Source organism: Mobula hypostoma, chromosome 6 (assembly GCF_963921235.1).
Source record: "Mobula hypostoma chromosome 6, sMobHyp1.1, whole genome shotgun sequence".
NCBI lineage: Eukaryota > Metazoa > Chordata > Chondrichthyes > Myliobatiformes > Myliobatidae > Mobula > Mobula hypostoma.
In genome coordinates, this window is record NC_086102.1 from 183,100,675 (window position 1) to 183,116,427 (window position 15,753).

General features: G+C 39.8%; 1 protein-coding gene across 1 annotated transcript in view; it reads right to left on the bottom strand.

Moving 5' to 3' along the window:
- Window positions 1-15,753, bottom strand: part of lrp2a (low density lipoprotein receptor-related protein 2a) — a 404,078-nt gene that overhangs the window by 316,060 nt on the left and 72,265 nt on the right. The window contains 6 exon segments of the mRNA XM_063052409.1: window positions 2,815-3,038; window positions 4,453-4,622; window positions 7,350-7,478; window positions 8,407-8,523; window positions 12,125-12,271; window positions 12,648-12,764. Of these exon segments, the coding sequence (XP_062908479.1) occupies window positions 2,815-3,038; window positions 4,453-4,622; window positions 7,350-7,478; window positions 8,407-8,523; window positions 12,125-12,271; window positions 12,648-12,764 (904 nt within the window).

Genomic DNA, 15,753 nt, shown 5'->3' on the forward strand with positions numbered 1-15,753 from the left:
AATGGTCTTTGAGTGTTATGGACTGTTAATTTGTGTTAATTAGTTATTTTAATTAAGCCGTACTGCCTGCATTGTAGATATCTGTTTTGCATGGACTGGAGTAGCACCACAATCTCATTGTCTTGAGCAATGACAATAAAGTTCTATTCTATTCTACTTTAATACAGATGCTTTGTTTCCAATGAATAAACATTTTTAGTTTGGTATTGAAAGTCCAGCCCCAGTGGGTAACTTACATTCTGATCTCTTAAATTCTTGAAAATAACAAGAAAACTACAGGAAAACAAACACACTTGCAACATGCAGATTTCAGGTTAATGTGCATGTATCGGTCTCCTGAACATTTTGGCCAATTTAGAATCACAGAATCACAGAGAAGTACATCACTGAAACAGGCCCATCGGCCCATCTAATTCATGCCAAACCATTTAATCTGCCTACTCCCATTGGCCTGCACAGGGACCATAGTCCTCCATATCTCTACCATCCATGTACCTATCCAAACTTCTCTTGAACGTTGAAATCGAGCTGGCATGGACCACTTGCCCTGGCAGATCGTTCCACACTCTCCTAACCCTCTGAGGGAAGATGTTTCTCCTCACGTTCCTCTTAAGCTTCTGTGTAAACGGTGTGTATTGCCAATTTGTTAGCTTCCTGGCACGTTGCTGTGGCCAATGCCAAAAGGTCCACATGGCCCTAAAATACCAGAAGCAACCTGTAATCTACAAAACCAATTATCAGCAACACACACAAAATGCTGGAGGAACTCAGCAGGTCAGCATCTCTGGAAATGAATAAACTGTCAACGTTTTGTGCCAAGACACTTCAGCGAGGACTGAGATCCTTTGGGGAAGAGGAAGGTAAAGCTTGATGGACAACATACTGTTCGAGTGACAAGTTAATTAAAAATAGGAATCAATATAATACAGAAAATAGAGGTGATTTCTTCCAGCAAGGTGGTGGTGCATTCAGTCGCAGCAGATTCTACGGGGTCAACAAAAGGTGCTACCATCCTATTTTTTATGATCATAAGATCCCCGTATACATTAAGAGCTTAGAGTACTGCAGGTCTGCTCCATCAAATGGAGGAACTGTGCATTGTGCTGCTGCCTGAGTCAGAGGAGATGTACTGTCTAATAGTGGGTGGCCGCCTTGGTCGCTTTTCTTGTGATCACAAGACCCTTTTGGACGTTGTTAACGTGGTATGCCGCAAGTTCGATTCACTGATTTATTGGCTGAGAGCAGGGGTGGATGGTAGTGCAGCTGCCTGATCTTCGTTGTAGCGAGGTCTGGGGCTCAAGCTACAGTGTCACCTGTTTACAGCCACCAGGAGAGTGTCGTCGGAGCTGCTGTGCTCCACCAGCGGCGGTGTGGCACGGCATCCAGGCAGGAGGAGGTGCTGCTCTCCAGTGTTTGCTCGGCAGAAGTAAAGCTGTATTGTGCTTGACTACAGATTTCTGTGGCATTGATGGACTTTTTTTTTATAAACTGGCTTATCTTACTGATACCTTTACGTGCTTGATATCCTGCACACGCTACGTGTGCCTTGTGCTGTGTGTAACTGTGGTACTGTGTTTCTCACCTTTGCCCTGTAGTAACGCTGTCTCATATGGCTTATTTCATGACTATTTGTGTATGGTTGAATGACAATTAAACTGGAATTGAACTGAACTGAATTGAATTGGATTTTAGATATTGTTATTTCCTTAAACAATCTGGCTTATTTGTAAAACCATTGAGACTAGAACTAGGGGACATTGCCTCAAGATTCAGGGGAGAAGATTTAGGACGGAGATGAGGAGAAACTGTTTTTCCCAGAGAGTGGTGAATCTGTGGAATTCTCTGCCCAGGGAAGCAGTTGAGGCTTCTTCACTAAATATATTTAAGAAACAATTAGATAGGTTTTTACTTAGTAAGGGAATTAAGGGTTATGGGGAAAAGGCAGGTAGATGGAGTTGAGTTTATGGACATCAGCCATGATCTTATTGAACGGCGGGGCAGGCTCGATGGGCCGGATGGCCTACTCCTGCTCCTATTTCTTATGTTCTTATGTTATCATTCAGTGAGAGCACTTCTAGGCCACAGTGTAACATGTCACTGGAATAGCGATAACTCAGAGCTCACTTACTTACTTGTTTGTCAGTTTGTTTATTTAGATACAACACAGAATAGGCCTTTCCAGCCCTTCGAGCTATGCTCTCCGGCAATCCCCCAAATTAAAACTGGCCTAATATTTGGACTGTGGGAGGGAACCACAGCACCTGGAGGAAGCCCATGTAGTCACGGGGAAAACATATAAACTCCTTACAGACAGCGGCAGGAATTGAACCTTGGCTGCCTGTACTGTAAAGTGTTTGTGCTTACCACTACGCTACCGTGCTGCCCCACTGTTACTTCCTCAGGATTGTACTAAAGTATCAATCTAAACTGCATGCTTAAATATCTCGAGTCAGAACTTGAATCACAACCTTATCATTGAGGTAAGGTTTATACTTGACATTATCAAGCATCTTATATGTTCCACAAGGCTATTCAATATCTTATGAAATCATTAGATATCTTCAAATTTCTACATTTTTCATTATTCTCATCTCATTATGGGGTTGTTTTTAACTTAATTTATTACATTAGCCACCTGTTGTTTCATTCAGTTTCAACAGAAACTCAGAATAACACAACATTTTTAACAGATTGTCACTGTAGAGGCTACAATATTGGAATCAAATCAAATTAAGCACAAAACACTTTTCTAAACTAATTATTTCTAATCAGCAGCTGGATTTGTTCCCCCAATGAAAATAATTTATTTCTTACCCTACGGTGGGGTCAACAGCGATACCTCGAGGATTTCCCAAGTTTTCTCCAATTAATGTTATACGGTTACTCCCATCCAGAGCAGTAACTTCAATTCTGTTAATACTTGTCTCCACCACATACAATTTATTGTTCACCCAGTCCACAGCGAGGTTTTCAGGTTTGTCAATGGAAACATTTAGGATTTCCTGAATTGCAGTGCCACTAAGATCTACAGAAAAAACCTATTGGGAAAAAAAAGGCGAAGTAAGTTGGTTCCCCAAGCATGGGCAAAACAAGATATACATTACATATATTAGATCAGGCTTGTATTTATAGTAAGGAATGGTGTTAGGCCATAGGCCATTCAATCTTTTATCAATTTGTACTTTAAAGCAAGACTGTGGTGAGTGGTGTTTGCCACTTGATTGTGCCTGTGTAAGTAATCAGACCGGGCTAAACTGATACATGATCCTGTAATGTGCTGGATTGCTTCTGGTTTCTCGGCATTTTCTGCATTTGGCATCTTCAATTTGTTGTCTGTTATGATGTATTTTTGATAAATTTTTACGTAAACTACTTGGTTCTGTATTGCCATGAGGAATTATTATTATTATTATTATGGATGTCCGAATGTCAAAGCAGATAGCAACTCATGCTACTTCTATCTCCATCACAGAATTCACCCAAGTCTTGCCATATCTGTGCAGCATTACTCTTTTCTAGTTGAGCAATGAAATTGGTAAGCCTCAGTATGTATATCAAGATACCTTTCTAAAGTTGGTCACATTGCACATCCTCTCAGATCAAACTTTGGACTTAGGGCTACGTGAACTGTAGGAAAGGAAATTGCCTTTTAAACTCAGGAGAGAGCGTAGGCCATCAACTTTTTGCTGTTGATGTTTCTGTAGCAGGCAATTTCTTTTTTACGAGGTCGAGTTGCTAGCTCGACACTCAACCCAGCACGGATAGAAAGCGTGCCTAGGGAACGTGAACTGTGCCTTCCTGAATTCTGGTGCAATCACACCCTGACCATTCCCTATGCATCTCTTACTTTAACTGTTGAATCAATTCTACCCTTCCTACAGCCACTTCTGCAAGGAACTCTTTTAGGTGAGGGATTCATATTTATGTTCTCTTGTTGAAATTTTGGAAAGAGGGGTTGGAGAAGAGCATAGAATTCAAAGATTTCAAAGGTTTCAAAGGTACATTTAATGTCAGAGAAATGTATACAATATACATCCTGAAATGCTTTTTCTTCACAACCATCCACAAAAACAGGGGAGTGCCCCCAAAGAATGAATGACAGTTAAATGTTAGAACCCCAAAGTCACCTCCAGGAATTTATTTCCTTTTTGACAAGATGGGGATTAATAGCTTGGCTTGGGGTGGTTGGCTTAACTTGTTTGATTTCTTTTTCTCAGTGTTTTGTAACAGGAAGTCAGCTGCACTTGAGTAAGTTCCAAAACAATTTATTCTGAGTATGGAGAATTTAATAATCTAACTGTCACCAGATTAACAGTGAGTTACCAACAGTAAAATACCTGTGGGAAATCAAAACGTAGAAACACGACACACAGGAGAAAAAAAATGTTTTCAACAGCAATTCATCTTCCACAGACTACTGATTCAGTGCCCAGTTTTGGGAATGTTGCGCACCTTATTTTGAATGGTATCTGTCCAAAAGATCTTGCCCAAACGGTAGTGGAAATCCACACCAACAGCAATACCACGATTGTAAGATTGTACAAGAAAGCGTACGTTCCTCCCATGAACATCACCAATCAGCAAATCACGACCATTTGAGAAGATGATGGATGGAATTCCAGCTGTAAATGAAGAACTAATATATTAAGTGCACTTACAATGTTTCAGAAATGCAAACTTCTTTATTTTCAGATAACACACATAACACCAATTTTTAAGTAGCTACTTAACTGTACACAATATTACAGAGGGAAAAACTCTACATTGGAGATGCTAGAGCAGAAATGACTGCTATTAAATTCATCTGAAACAGTAAGCAAAAGTTCAATGGACAGCACTTCACAGAATATTATAAACACGAGAGATTCTGGCGATGCTGGAAATCCAGAACAACACACACAAAATGCTGAAGGAACTCAGCAGGTCGGGCAGCAACAATGGAAATGAATAAACACAAGAGATTCCGTAGATGCTGAAAATCCAGAGTAACACATACAAAATGCTGGAGAAACTCAGCACGTCAGGCAGCATCAATGGAAGTGAATGAGCAGTTGATGTTTGGGCTGGGACCCTTCTTCAAGACTCAGGATATTATTTCAAGATACTTTCTCATCCTTTACTGATCATCTTAACACAGCCAACAAAATAATTTTGGAATACTATGTACAGAAAATTTACAAAAAAATAATTTCCATTGATGTGAAGTCTTTCTTGTAATTATAGCTTTTCTTCTAAAATAGTTATTTCCTGATCATCATCTAATGATTAACTTAAACTTGCTAGAATGCCACAGAAGATGAACAACCTGACAAAGCATCATGAGCAACTTAATACAGAAAATGCTGCTGCCAACACAGAATAAAAAGCAATGCAGACAAAGCAGCTAGGTAAATTCTGTGAAGATATATTCAACATACTCTGCTTTGAACAACATAAAGATAGAAGCGGAAGGTGGCCCTGACCCGTTCACACTTGCTCCACAATAAGATCATTGTTGATTTTTTTTTACCTTAATGCCACTTAAGCACACTAACATCAAATCACTTGATTCCCTTGTAGATCTATTAATTCATTTTCTGAATATATTCAGTAACAGCAAAAGTTCCTCTTGACCTCTTAAAATCCAACTTCATGTCGCTATGGTGAGAGGTGAAAACAGGTCAGACACGCCAACAGGGCTGATTACAGAAACATTGATGAACTCCAAACAGAAGGCCTATGCTCTACTGGGGGCCAAGAACTCAAGAAGAAAAGAAAATTCCCTCTTGGGTAAATTCATTAATCTCCAGGTTAAGATGACTTTTTCTTCCTCAACTCTACCCTGAATGGTTGATGCTTTATTTTGAGGTTGTAACCCTTGATTCCAGACTACCATCTCAACTGCATCCATTCTATTAAACCCTGTAGGAATTTCATACATTTCATTGAGATCGTTTCTCACTCCCTCAAACTCTAAAGTATAGGCCGATGAAAGTCAACAAAGCTGCAGATGCTGGAGATCTGAAATAAAACAGCATGTTGATAATGGTCAGCAGCTTAGGTTGCTGCTGTGAGAACAGAAGCAGTGTTATATTCCATGTCAAATTTCCTTCAACATAGTATATATTGTTTCATCTTACATTACAGAAGAAACTCCTCATCACAAGAATTAAACTGGTGATCCTTTGCTAATTCCCCGCTACCACAAATTCTTTAGGTAGGGAGAGCATAACCGTGCCCAGGATTCTAGGTGCAGCCTTGATGTGATGCAGATTCTAGGTATACTCTCAGGATGACTTTTCTTTTTTCTTTTATACTCTTATTCCCTTGCAAAAAAACTTTTAATTTTCTAAAATTATTATTATTATTGAGATACAGGACAGAATGGGCCTTTCCAGCCCTTCAATCCATGCCATCCAGCAATCCCCCAGTTTTACTCTAACCTAATCATGGGACAATTTACTTATCAATAGTACATCTTTGGACTGTGGAAGGAAACTTGAGCACCCGGAGGAAACACCCGCGGTCACTGGAAGATAATACAGACTCCTTACAGGCAGTGGCGGGAATTGAACCCAGGTCACTGGCATTGTAAAGTGTTGTGCTAACCATTATGCTACCATGCCTCCACCCATTATTAATAAGAAATTTATTATTTATAATAAATAATTAATCATAAATAATAATTTTGTAAAGGGCTTCACAGAACCATCATAAAGGATTGGAGGTTTGATTTTATGCCTTATATGTTCAAATTAAAAATTTCCTCTTTAATGTCCAGTGTTTACGCCAGGGTAGAACAGAGTAAAATCTTTCTTTTAGTGTGTTCTCATGCACACAGCAAAGTTCTAGAAAGCCAGCCAAAAGCTTCTTCAAGCAGAAAATCTAATGCACCCTGATGTCCAGCAACTCTGTGATTGTCACAGAAGGATTACCACAGTTTTGCAGATCAACTAATCAGTGGGATGGCAAAGTTCAAAGTACATTTGTTATCAAAGTATGTATACTTATACAACCTTGAGATTCGTCTCCTAACAGGCAGCCACTAAACAAAGAAACCTCTTCTAGAAGTCTCTGACTATGTGACTTGATCACTTTCAAGGCTACATGCTTGAATACAGAGACTGGATGGTAGTCATTGGAATTCTATGAAAGCTGCAAAAAACAATGACATTGGTTCATTTTTTGGAAGGGTTGTCCATAGATTCCCTGAATACATTTACACACTGCAGCTCAAACCGTGCTCCATGACATCTTATAAACTAGAGTTGAGCAATAGCACATTTTCAGCCATGGTTAAGTCTGATTTTCATCTACAGGAGGAATTACGAAACAAGAGACTCAAGTAGGAAGGTCATGCTCAAACCTACATGATGCATTGGCTCGGCAGGTCTTGTGATGTTCCAGGACGTAGCCCTGTACACAGGAGCATGCGTAGCGTCCTGCTCTGTCTTCGCATAGTTGGTCACAAGCTCCCCAAACACTACATTCATCAAAGTCTAAATTTAAAGGAAACAGAGAGAAGTTAAACATTTCTGCATTCAATTGCACCAAAAATCTGTGGTTTTCCTAACATTATGTCTTTCAAAGCATGGAGACAGGTTCAAGAACACTTTATCGAGTCATGATTCTCCTGGAGGTTTCCTTAGACCTTGCCACTCTAAATAACGATGTAATGGAGAGTGAGTCAAGGAAGAATTCAGAAACTGATACAAAATTAAAACTTAGATAAGGACCCTCACGGAGTGTTGTGACCAGTTTTCGACCCCTTATCTAAGAAAAGATGTACTGACATTGGAGAGGGTTCAAAGAAGGTTCACGAAAATAATTCCGGGATTGAAAGACGTATTAGGTGATGCAATTTGATGTCTCTGGACCTCTACTCACTGGAATACAGAATAATGGGGGGGGGGGGGGATCTGATTGAAAGCTATCGAATGTTGAAAGGCCTCGATAGAGTGGATGTGGGGAGGATTATATAATGGATATGGTGGGGGAGTCTAAGACTAGGGAACACAGTCTCAGACTAGAGGGCTGTCCACTTAGAAGGATGAGGAGGTATTTCTCCAGTAAGAGAGTGGCGAACCTGTAGAATTCATTGCCACAGGCAGCTGTGGAGGCCAAGACATTGAGTACATTTAAGGCAGAAGCTGATAGATTCTTGATTAGTCAGGACATGAAGAGATTTGGGGAGAAGGCAGGAGACTGGGGCTAAGAGGAAAATGGATCAGTCATGATGAATTGCCAGAGCAAACTCAATGAGCCAAATGGCCTAATTCTGCTCCGATATTGTATGATATTGCAAATCAAAGGACATGAAGATCTAATCTTATGTACCAGACTGAGATTCCCAGAATTGTAAAAATGTGCTTGTTGTCCTTTTACCCAACCATAACTATGGCAGATGAGCAAATTAGCATTCCTCACCAATGCAGGAGCGGCCATCAGTGCCCACTACATATCCTGATGGGCAAAAGCAGATCCCACCCAATGGGGAAGAACGGCAGTGATATTCACAGCTTAAAGCTGCACAGTTAATTACACCTAAAAGAAAAGAAATATATAAATGTATTTAGGGGATAACTTTAATAATAAAATTAAGCTTTTGCTAACAAGAGCTGACAGGTGTTTCATTTTTTCTACTGCTTCAAACACAAGTTTATGAAGTGAAATATCTTTGTTAGTGTAACCTTGTGAGCATGTTGTTGTAGTGGAGGAGAATGGAACAGTCCATTGCACAAAAACCTGCAAGATTTCAACTGACAAAGGATTAAAATCTAGAAGATAATCTTCATCGTCGTCATTATGTGCCATGTCAGATGACGTAAATGATCACCTCCTGACCATGATTGTTCTTGGAAAATTTTTCTGCAGAAGCGGTTTGCCATCGCCTTCTTCTAGGCAGTGTCTTTACAAGACTGGTGACCCCAGGCATTATCAATACTCTTCAGAGATTGTCTGCATGGTGCCAGTGGTCGCATAACCAGGACCACTGGTACCTAGTGATATGCACCAGCCACCTGCTCTGATGGCTTCATGTGACCCTGATCAGGGAGGTTAAGCAAGTGCTACACCTTGCCCAAGGGTGACCTGCAGACTAGCAGAGGAAAGGAGCACCTTACACCTCCTTTGGTAGAGACACATCTCTATCCCACCACCTAGAAGATAACACCATGCATGGAATGTGTTAATATTATAACCAGGGATTTCTACCAGATATTAGGCATTCTGTCTTAAAATTATTTGTGACTGGTTTAGATAGAGTAAATAGAGGGAAGCAATTCCTATTAGTAAATGGAATCTGTGACCTTTGACCCTAAAAGAAATAAAAGGAGAATGTAGGGGTAATTTTATTTAAATAAAAACTATCATAACACTACTGACAATATCCACTGATGGTTTCATCAGCGATATAAGTGCCACTGGATAGTAAATTGGAACAGAAACTTCACTGATTTTACTCACCCCCCCCCAAACCTGAACACTGCAGATAATTATAACCCCCAACTCCTCAACCTATTGTCCGCAAACAACACAAAATGGACCATTCGTCAGATTTTGTACATTTGTACAGAGATTTTATTTTTTAGTTGAAGCACCATTATATTTTAATAATTCCCTATTTTTAGTAAATGCTCTGTTTTAGAATTGCTCTGATAAAGCAGCGCACACTGACAGGGACCTGAACACACCACTGTAGTGTAGTAGTCAGCACAACACTTTATAGTACCAGTGACCCAGGTTTGACACTGCGTTCTCCTCATGACCGACTAGGTTTCCTCCGGGTACTCCAGTTTCCTCTCAAAGTCCAAAGGTGTACCCATTGGTAGGTTAATTCATCATTATAAATGTTCTGTGATTAGGCTAGTGTTAGATTGGGGGATTGCTGGACAGCGTGGTTTGAAGGGCCTATTTCACGCTGTATCTCAATAAATAAAAATAATTAAATTTAAATTCTGCTGGATTTTTTGGGGAATGTGTGTATGCCCCTGATGTTATCAAGTGAACATGGTTTTCATCTTCATAATCTCATGTTTTTGTTATATAGATGATTGTTAGTCATTCCTTATACATCTGTTTACTGCCTACACTATCTCTTCCCCAACCACCATCGCACTGTGCAAGTTCTTGCACACTAACAGATATCTGCTGAGGAACTGGATGCTGGAATATAGTCATAAATTTATTGATTTATTGAGGTACAACGCAGAATAGGCCTTTCTAGCCCATCGATCTGCACCACTCAGCAATCCCCCAATCCTAGCCGAATCATGGGTCAATATACAATGACCAATTAAACTACGAACTGGTACATCTTTGGACTGAGAGAGGAAACTAGAGCACCAGGAAGAAAGCCACGTGGTCACAGGGAGAAAGTGCAAACTCCTTACAGAGAGTGACGGGAATTGAATCCGCATCGCTAGCACTGTAAAGTAGTGGTCGCCTACCTTTTTAAGCCCAAGATCCCCTACCTCGGCCTTAGTGAAAGGCAAGACTCACCTACTAAATCATTTAGTTACATGCATGTGCACCGGGCAGAAAAAACTGGAAGTAGAACTCCACAACCCGGAAACAATCTCTCTTTACAAACAGTTTTCAGTAGCTGGAGTATTGCTATATTACCATTATCTTAATTAGTATTACTTATTTTTATAATGCTCACATTACAACACCTTTAATTCTATGTTTCATTATTTAATTTTATTTAAACATGAAAAATAAGTGAATAAAATTGACTTAAAAATTCCCTGAAATTTGGCTCATAACTACAGACAGCCAGTCTGAGACAGTCTGTGAGGTGTCTGTCAGTAAGACAGCTCCTGTACTTAAGATTTCATAATTTTCATCTGTTGCAGCACAGTGCCCTTGTAAACCTCCTGACAGACTGAATATTTGAATGGACAGTTTCCTTTGTTAGACTGAATGTTGAATCTGTCACATTTTTCAGGTGTTTTGTATTGGTAAACTGTTACCGAGACACTAGCATAAGTTTCAGAGGTACACAAGATAATGACACCACTGTTTTTTGTTTCCCAGTTATTTACATTTGGGGAATGTTGGAATTTAAAGGGGGAGAAGTATTGTAATGTGAACATTATAAAGCTAATACAAATTAGGATAATGGTAATATAGCAATTCCATAGCTACACGGCTACGGAAAGCTGTTTGTAGAGAGAGGTTGCTTCCGGGTTGCGAGGTTTTACTTCCAGTCTTTTCTAACGTGGTGCATGGCGGGGGAGCTATACACACATGCGCACTGGGCAGAAAGAACGGAACTAAAACCCCACAACCTGGAAACAATCTCTCTTTACAAACAGCTTTCAGTAGCTGGAGTATTGTTATATTACCATTATCTTAATTAGTATTACTTATTTTTATAATGCTCACATTACAACAGTATTTCTGTATTTATTTTTTTTTCATTTTTTTGGGGATCTACTGGGGAAGTCTCAAACATCGACCGGTTGGCGACCACTACTGTAAAGCATCAAGCCAACAGCACCTGGCAAGAAAAGTACTCACAGAATTTGGCCACGAGATTTTTTTAAGCATAAGACTATAATAAAACGAAAATCATAACATTTTCTAAGGACTCCAATAAAGACAGTGCTTATAATGCAGACACTCAGATGATCTGAGAAACACATCATGATGTAGGAAAACGTAAAATTTTGCCAATTTTGCAAAAAACTCAAAATAAGAAATGCAAGGACAATATAAAAAAATGCCACAGAATGTAGACATACTTGTCCTAAAGATGGGTATGGCCCAGATGCCGAGTGAAATACCATAGTGCCACTTTATCAGCTTTCATTGGATAAGTTGGGGAGAGAGCACAGGGGGAAAATTGGGATGTGTACCAGACAAGAACATTAGAAATTGTCTTTCTAGTTAAATGGAATATGTAGAGAACTCTGTTGGAAATAAAATTATTAAATTCAGAGTACTTTGCACTGCATACTTAGATCAATAGATACAAGCGAGTACTGTACAAGGACAAGCTCCTTTTGTCAAATGACTGATGGTATCTGAGTTCATAACCAGGCTTCCAATTACCTCAACAAGAGGATAGGCTCTTCAGGAGTACATGCTCCTCTGTCAGACAAGAGACAAACAGTTCTTCTAACAATATCTGACTACTCACTGCAGTTCCTTCCAGCTGTTGTATTAGTTTCATCTTCAGCAAAGGAACAGTCCTGGATCCCATCACATAGTTTGTTGAGAGAGATGCACCGTTGGGAGTTTGGACAATACCACTGCCTTGGAGAGCAGATTTCCGGTTCCCCTCTTTCTGCTCAAAAATATAAACAAAGGCAGATTTTTAGAAGAGCACAGCATGATCCAAACACAATTTTAAAGAACCCTTTGGAATAAATGCATTTAAGGCGGAGGTTGATAGGTTCTTGGTTAGCCAGACTGTCTAAGGTTACGGGGAAAAAGCGGGGGAATGGGGCTGAGAGGTATAATAAATCTGCTCCTATGTCTTACCTTCTACAGATTTAGTGAAATAAACAAGTAGTCAAAGATAACTTCATTGTGCCTGCAAGTTGAAGATCACAACAACTCTGCTTCATGTTCAAATGAATGACTGCTAAATTCTGTAATCCCCATTCATCTGTTCATTAATCTCGCTCATTAATAGATTGACTAATGGCCCATATTCTTACCACATCCTCTTTCATCAGCATTATCTCCACAGTCATCATCTCCATCACAGAGCCAATACTGATGAATGCAATGGCCACTGGGACAGGTGAAATATTCTCCTGTACACTCTGGATAAGCTGAAAAAAATAAAACAACATTATTACCACCCATATAACCATATAACAATTACAGCATGGAAACAGGCCATCTCAGCCCTTCAAGTCCATGCCGAACTCCTACTCTCACCTAGTCCCACCGACCTGCACTCAGCCCATAACCCTCCATTCCTTTCCTGTCCATATAGCTGTCCAATTTAACTTAAAAAAAACAACATCGAATCTGCCTCAACCACTTCTGCTGGAAGCTCGTTCCACACAGCTACCACGCTGAGTAAAGAAGTTCCCCCTCATGTTACCCCTAAACTTTTGCTCTTTAACTCTCAACTCATGTCCTCTCGTTTGAATCTCCCCTACTCTCAATGGAAAAATCCCATCCACGTCAACTCTATCTATCCCCCTCATAATTTTAAATACTTCTATCAAGTACCCCCTCAACCTTCTATGTTCCAAAGAATAAAGACTCAACTTGTTCAACCTTTCTCTGTAAATTAGGTGATGAAACCCAGGTAACATTCTAGTAAACCTTGTCTGTACTCTCTCTATTTTGTTGTCATCTTCCCTATAATTCGGTGACCAAAACTGTACACAGTACTCCAAATTTGGCCTCACCAATGCCTTGTACAATTTCAACATTACATCCCAACTCCTATACTCAATGCTCTGATTTATAAAGGCCAGCATACCAAAAGCTTTCTTCACCACCCTATCCACATGAGATTCCACCTTCAGGGAACTATGCACCATTATTCCTAGATCCCTCTGTTCTACTGAATTCTTCAATGCCCTACCACTTACCATGTACGTCCTATTTTGTTTAGTCCTACCAAAATGCAGCACCTCACATTTATCAGCATTTAACTCCATCTGCCATCTGTCAGCCCACTCTTTGGCCTAAATCTCTCTACAAGCTTTGAAAACCTACTTCATTATCCACAACTCCACTTATCTTCGTATCATCTGCATACTTACTCATCCAATTTACCACCCCATCATCCAGATCATTAATGTATATGACAAACAACATTGGACCCAGTACAAATCCCTGAGGCACACCACTAGTCACCGGCCTCCAATCTGACACACAGTTATCCACCACCACTCTCTGGCGTCTCCCATCCAGCCACTGCTGAATCCATTTTACTACTTCAATATTAATACCTAACGATTGAACCTTCCTAACCAACCTTCCGTGTGGAACCTTGTCAAAGGCCTTACCGAAGTCCATATAGACAACATCCACCGCTTTACCCTCGTCAACTTTCCTAGTAACCTCTTCAAAAAATTCAATAAGATTTGTCAAACATGACCTTCCACGCACAAATCCATGTTGACTGTTCCTAATCAGACCCTGTCTATCCAGATAATTACAGATACCATCTCTAAGAATACTTTCCATCAATTTACCCACCACTGACGTCAAACTCACAGGCCGATAATTGCTAGGTTTACTCTTAGAAGCCTTTTTAAACAATGGGACCCTATGCAGCAATTAACAAAATTAGTTTGGAAACTGTAAAAAAAAAGCTAAGAAGTGGCAGATTATTTTTAAAGTCTGAGTAATCAAAATGTGTTCATGAGAAATCTACCAGAAGCCAGGAAAGATTGATTTGGCTGTTCACAGGCTGATACAATTCAGAGATATTACACAACAGTCACTCAAACAATTACATTTGATCTGAATACAGCATTGTTGTGTTATCAAATCATCTACAGTTGTACAGAAATATACGCTATTAAAACGTATCACAATGTTAACATATGTTTCAAAATGTAATATAACAAATATGTATTATAAACAATAAACTTGACATTGCTTTAATGATTTTCAACTTTTTGCTAATCTTTAAAAATGATTTTAATGCAGGACCTTTTCTCATCATAAAAATAAGGAATTAATTTTTGATTTTCTATTCAACCAACCTACAAATTTAATTTTATGTAGATGTATTTCCATTTATAACATAAATGTACTCATATACTAGTCTTCGTTCGCATGATTTAAGCACCAGGCCAGGTTAAAATGGTCAGGGTGCTGGGGTCGGAGACAAGGCATGGTCCAGTTTGGCTTGCTGCCCTGCAGGGTTTTGCTTATCTCCATGCTGGACTGAGGCTGTGGCCTGCAACTGCTGGACTTCTGGATCAGCTGCAGTCATGTCTGGCTTTGCAAACTTCGGTTCTAAATGCTGTTAGCTTGCTTTATTGCTTGCAGTATATATATATATATATATATATATATATATATATATCTCTCTCTCTCTCTCCCTCTCTCTCTCTCCCTCCCCCCCTCGCCTCCCCTCCCCCCTCCCTCCCCCCCACCACACTGGGTGTTTGAAGGTTTTCTTTTGTTTTTAAAGGGTTCTATTTGAGTTTCTTTGTTTTGTGGCTACCTGTCAGGAGACGAATCTCGGTGTTGTATAAAGTGTACATATTTTGATAATAAATGTACTTTGACCTTTTGTTTCCTCAACTGCAATATTGTCATTTGTTACTTACTTACAGTGCCCATTATGCCACTGGTGTTTAGAGCAGCAATGAAGGTCCTCCAGCTCGGTTTGTCTTTGACCATACATGGATGTAGAAGGATTCTTCATTGCTGTTTCCATAGCATTTTTATTGACCAGTCAGGGTCATTAGCCCTGAGCTGAACCCCTAAACCTGATGGACCCATGGACCACTCTTAGTCTGGCCTTTACCCTGTGACCCGTTTGGCACGGGTCTCCCTCCCAAGAGCCAAAGCATAAAGCCCTGACTCCAGCTAGCATAGCTCTCCAGGTCATTGAGACACGCAAGCCTCCAAACCATGACAAGGTTGTGGTCCTCATGGAGGATTGTGGCTTAATTGAAAGGCTAATCATCTCAACTATTTCACAACTTAGCAACCTCAAGATTCTAAATATCCATTAGACATAGAGGTTCCTGTGCATTCTTTATTTGACTAATATATGCCCTGTTTTAAGTTGCATATATAAAATTACTAGAAATCCAAGAGAAGTTAAAGTCCAACAAA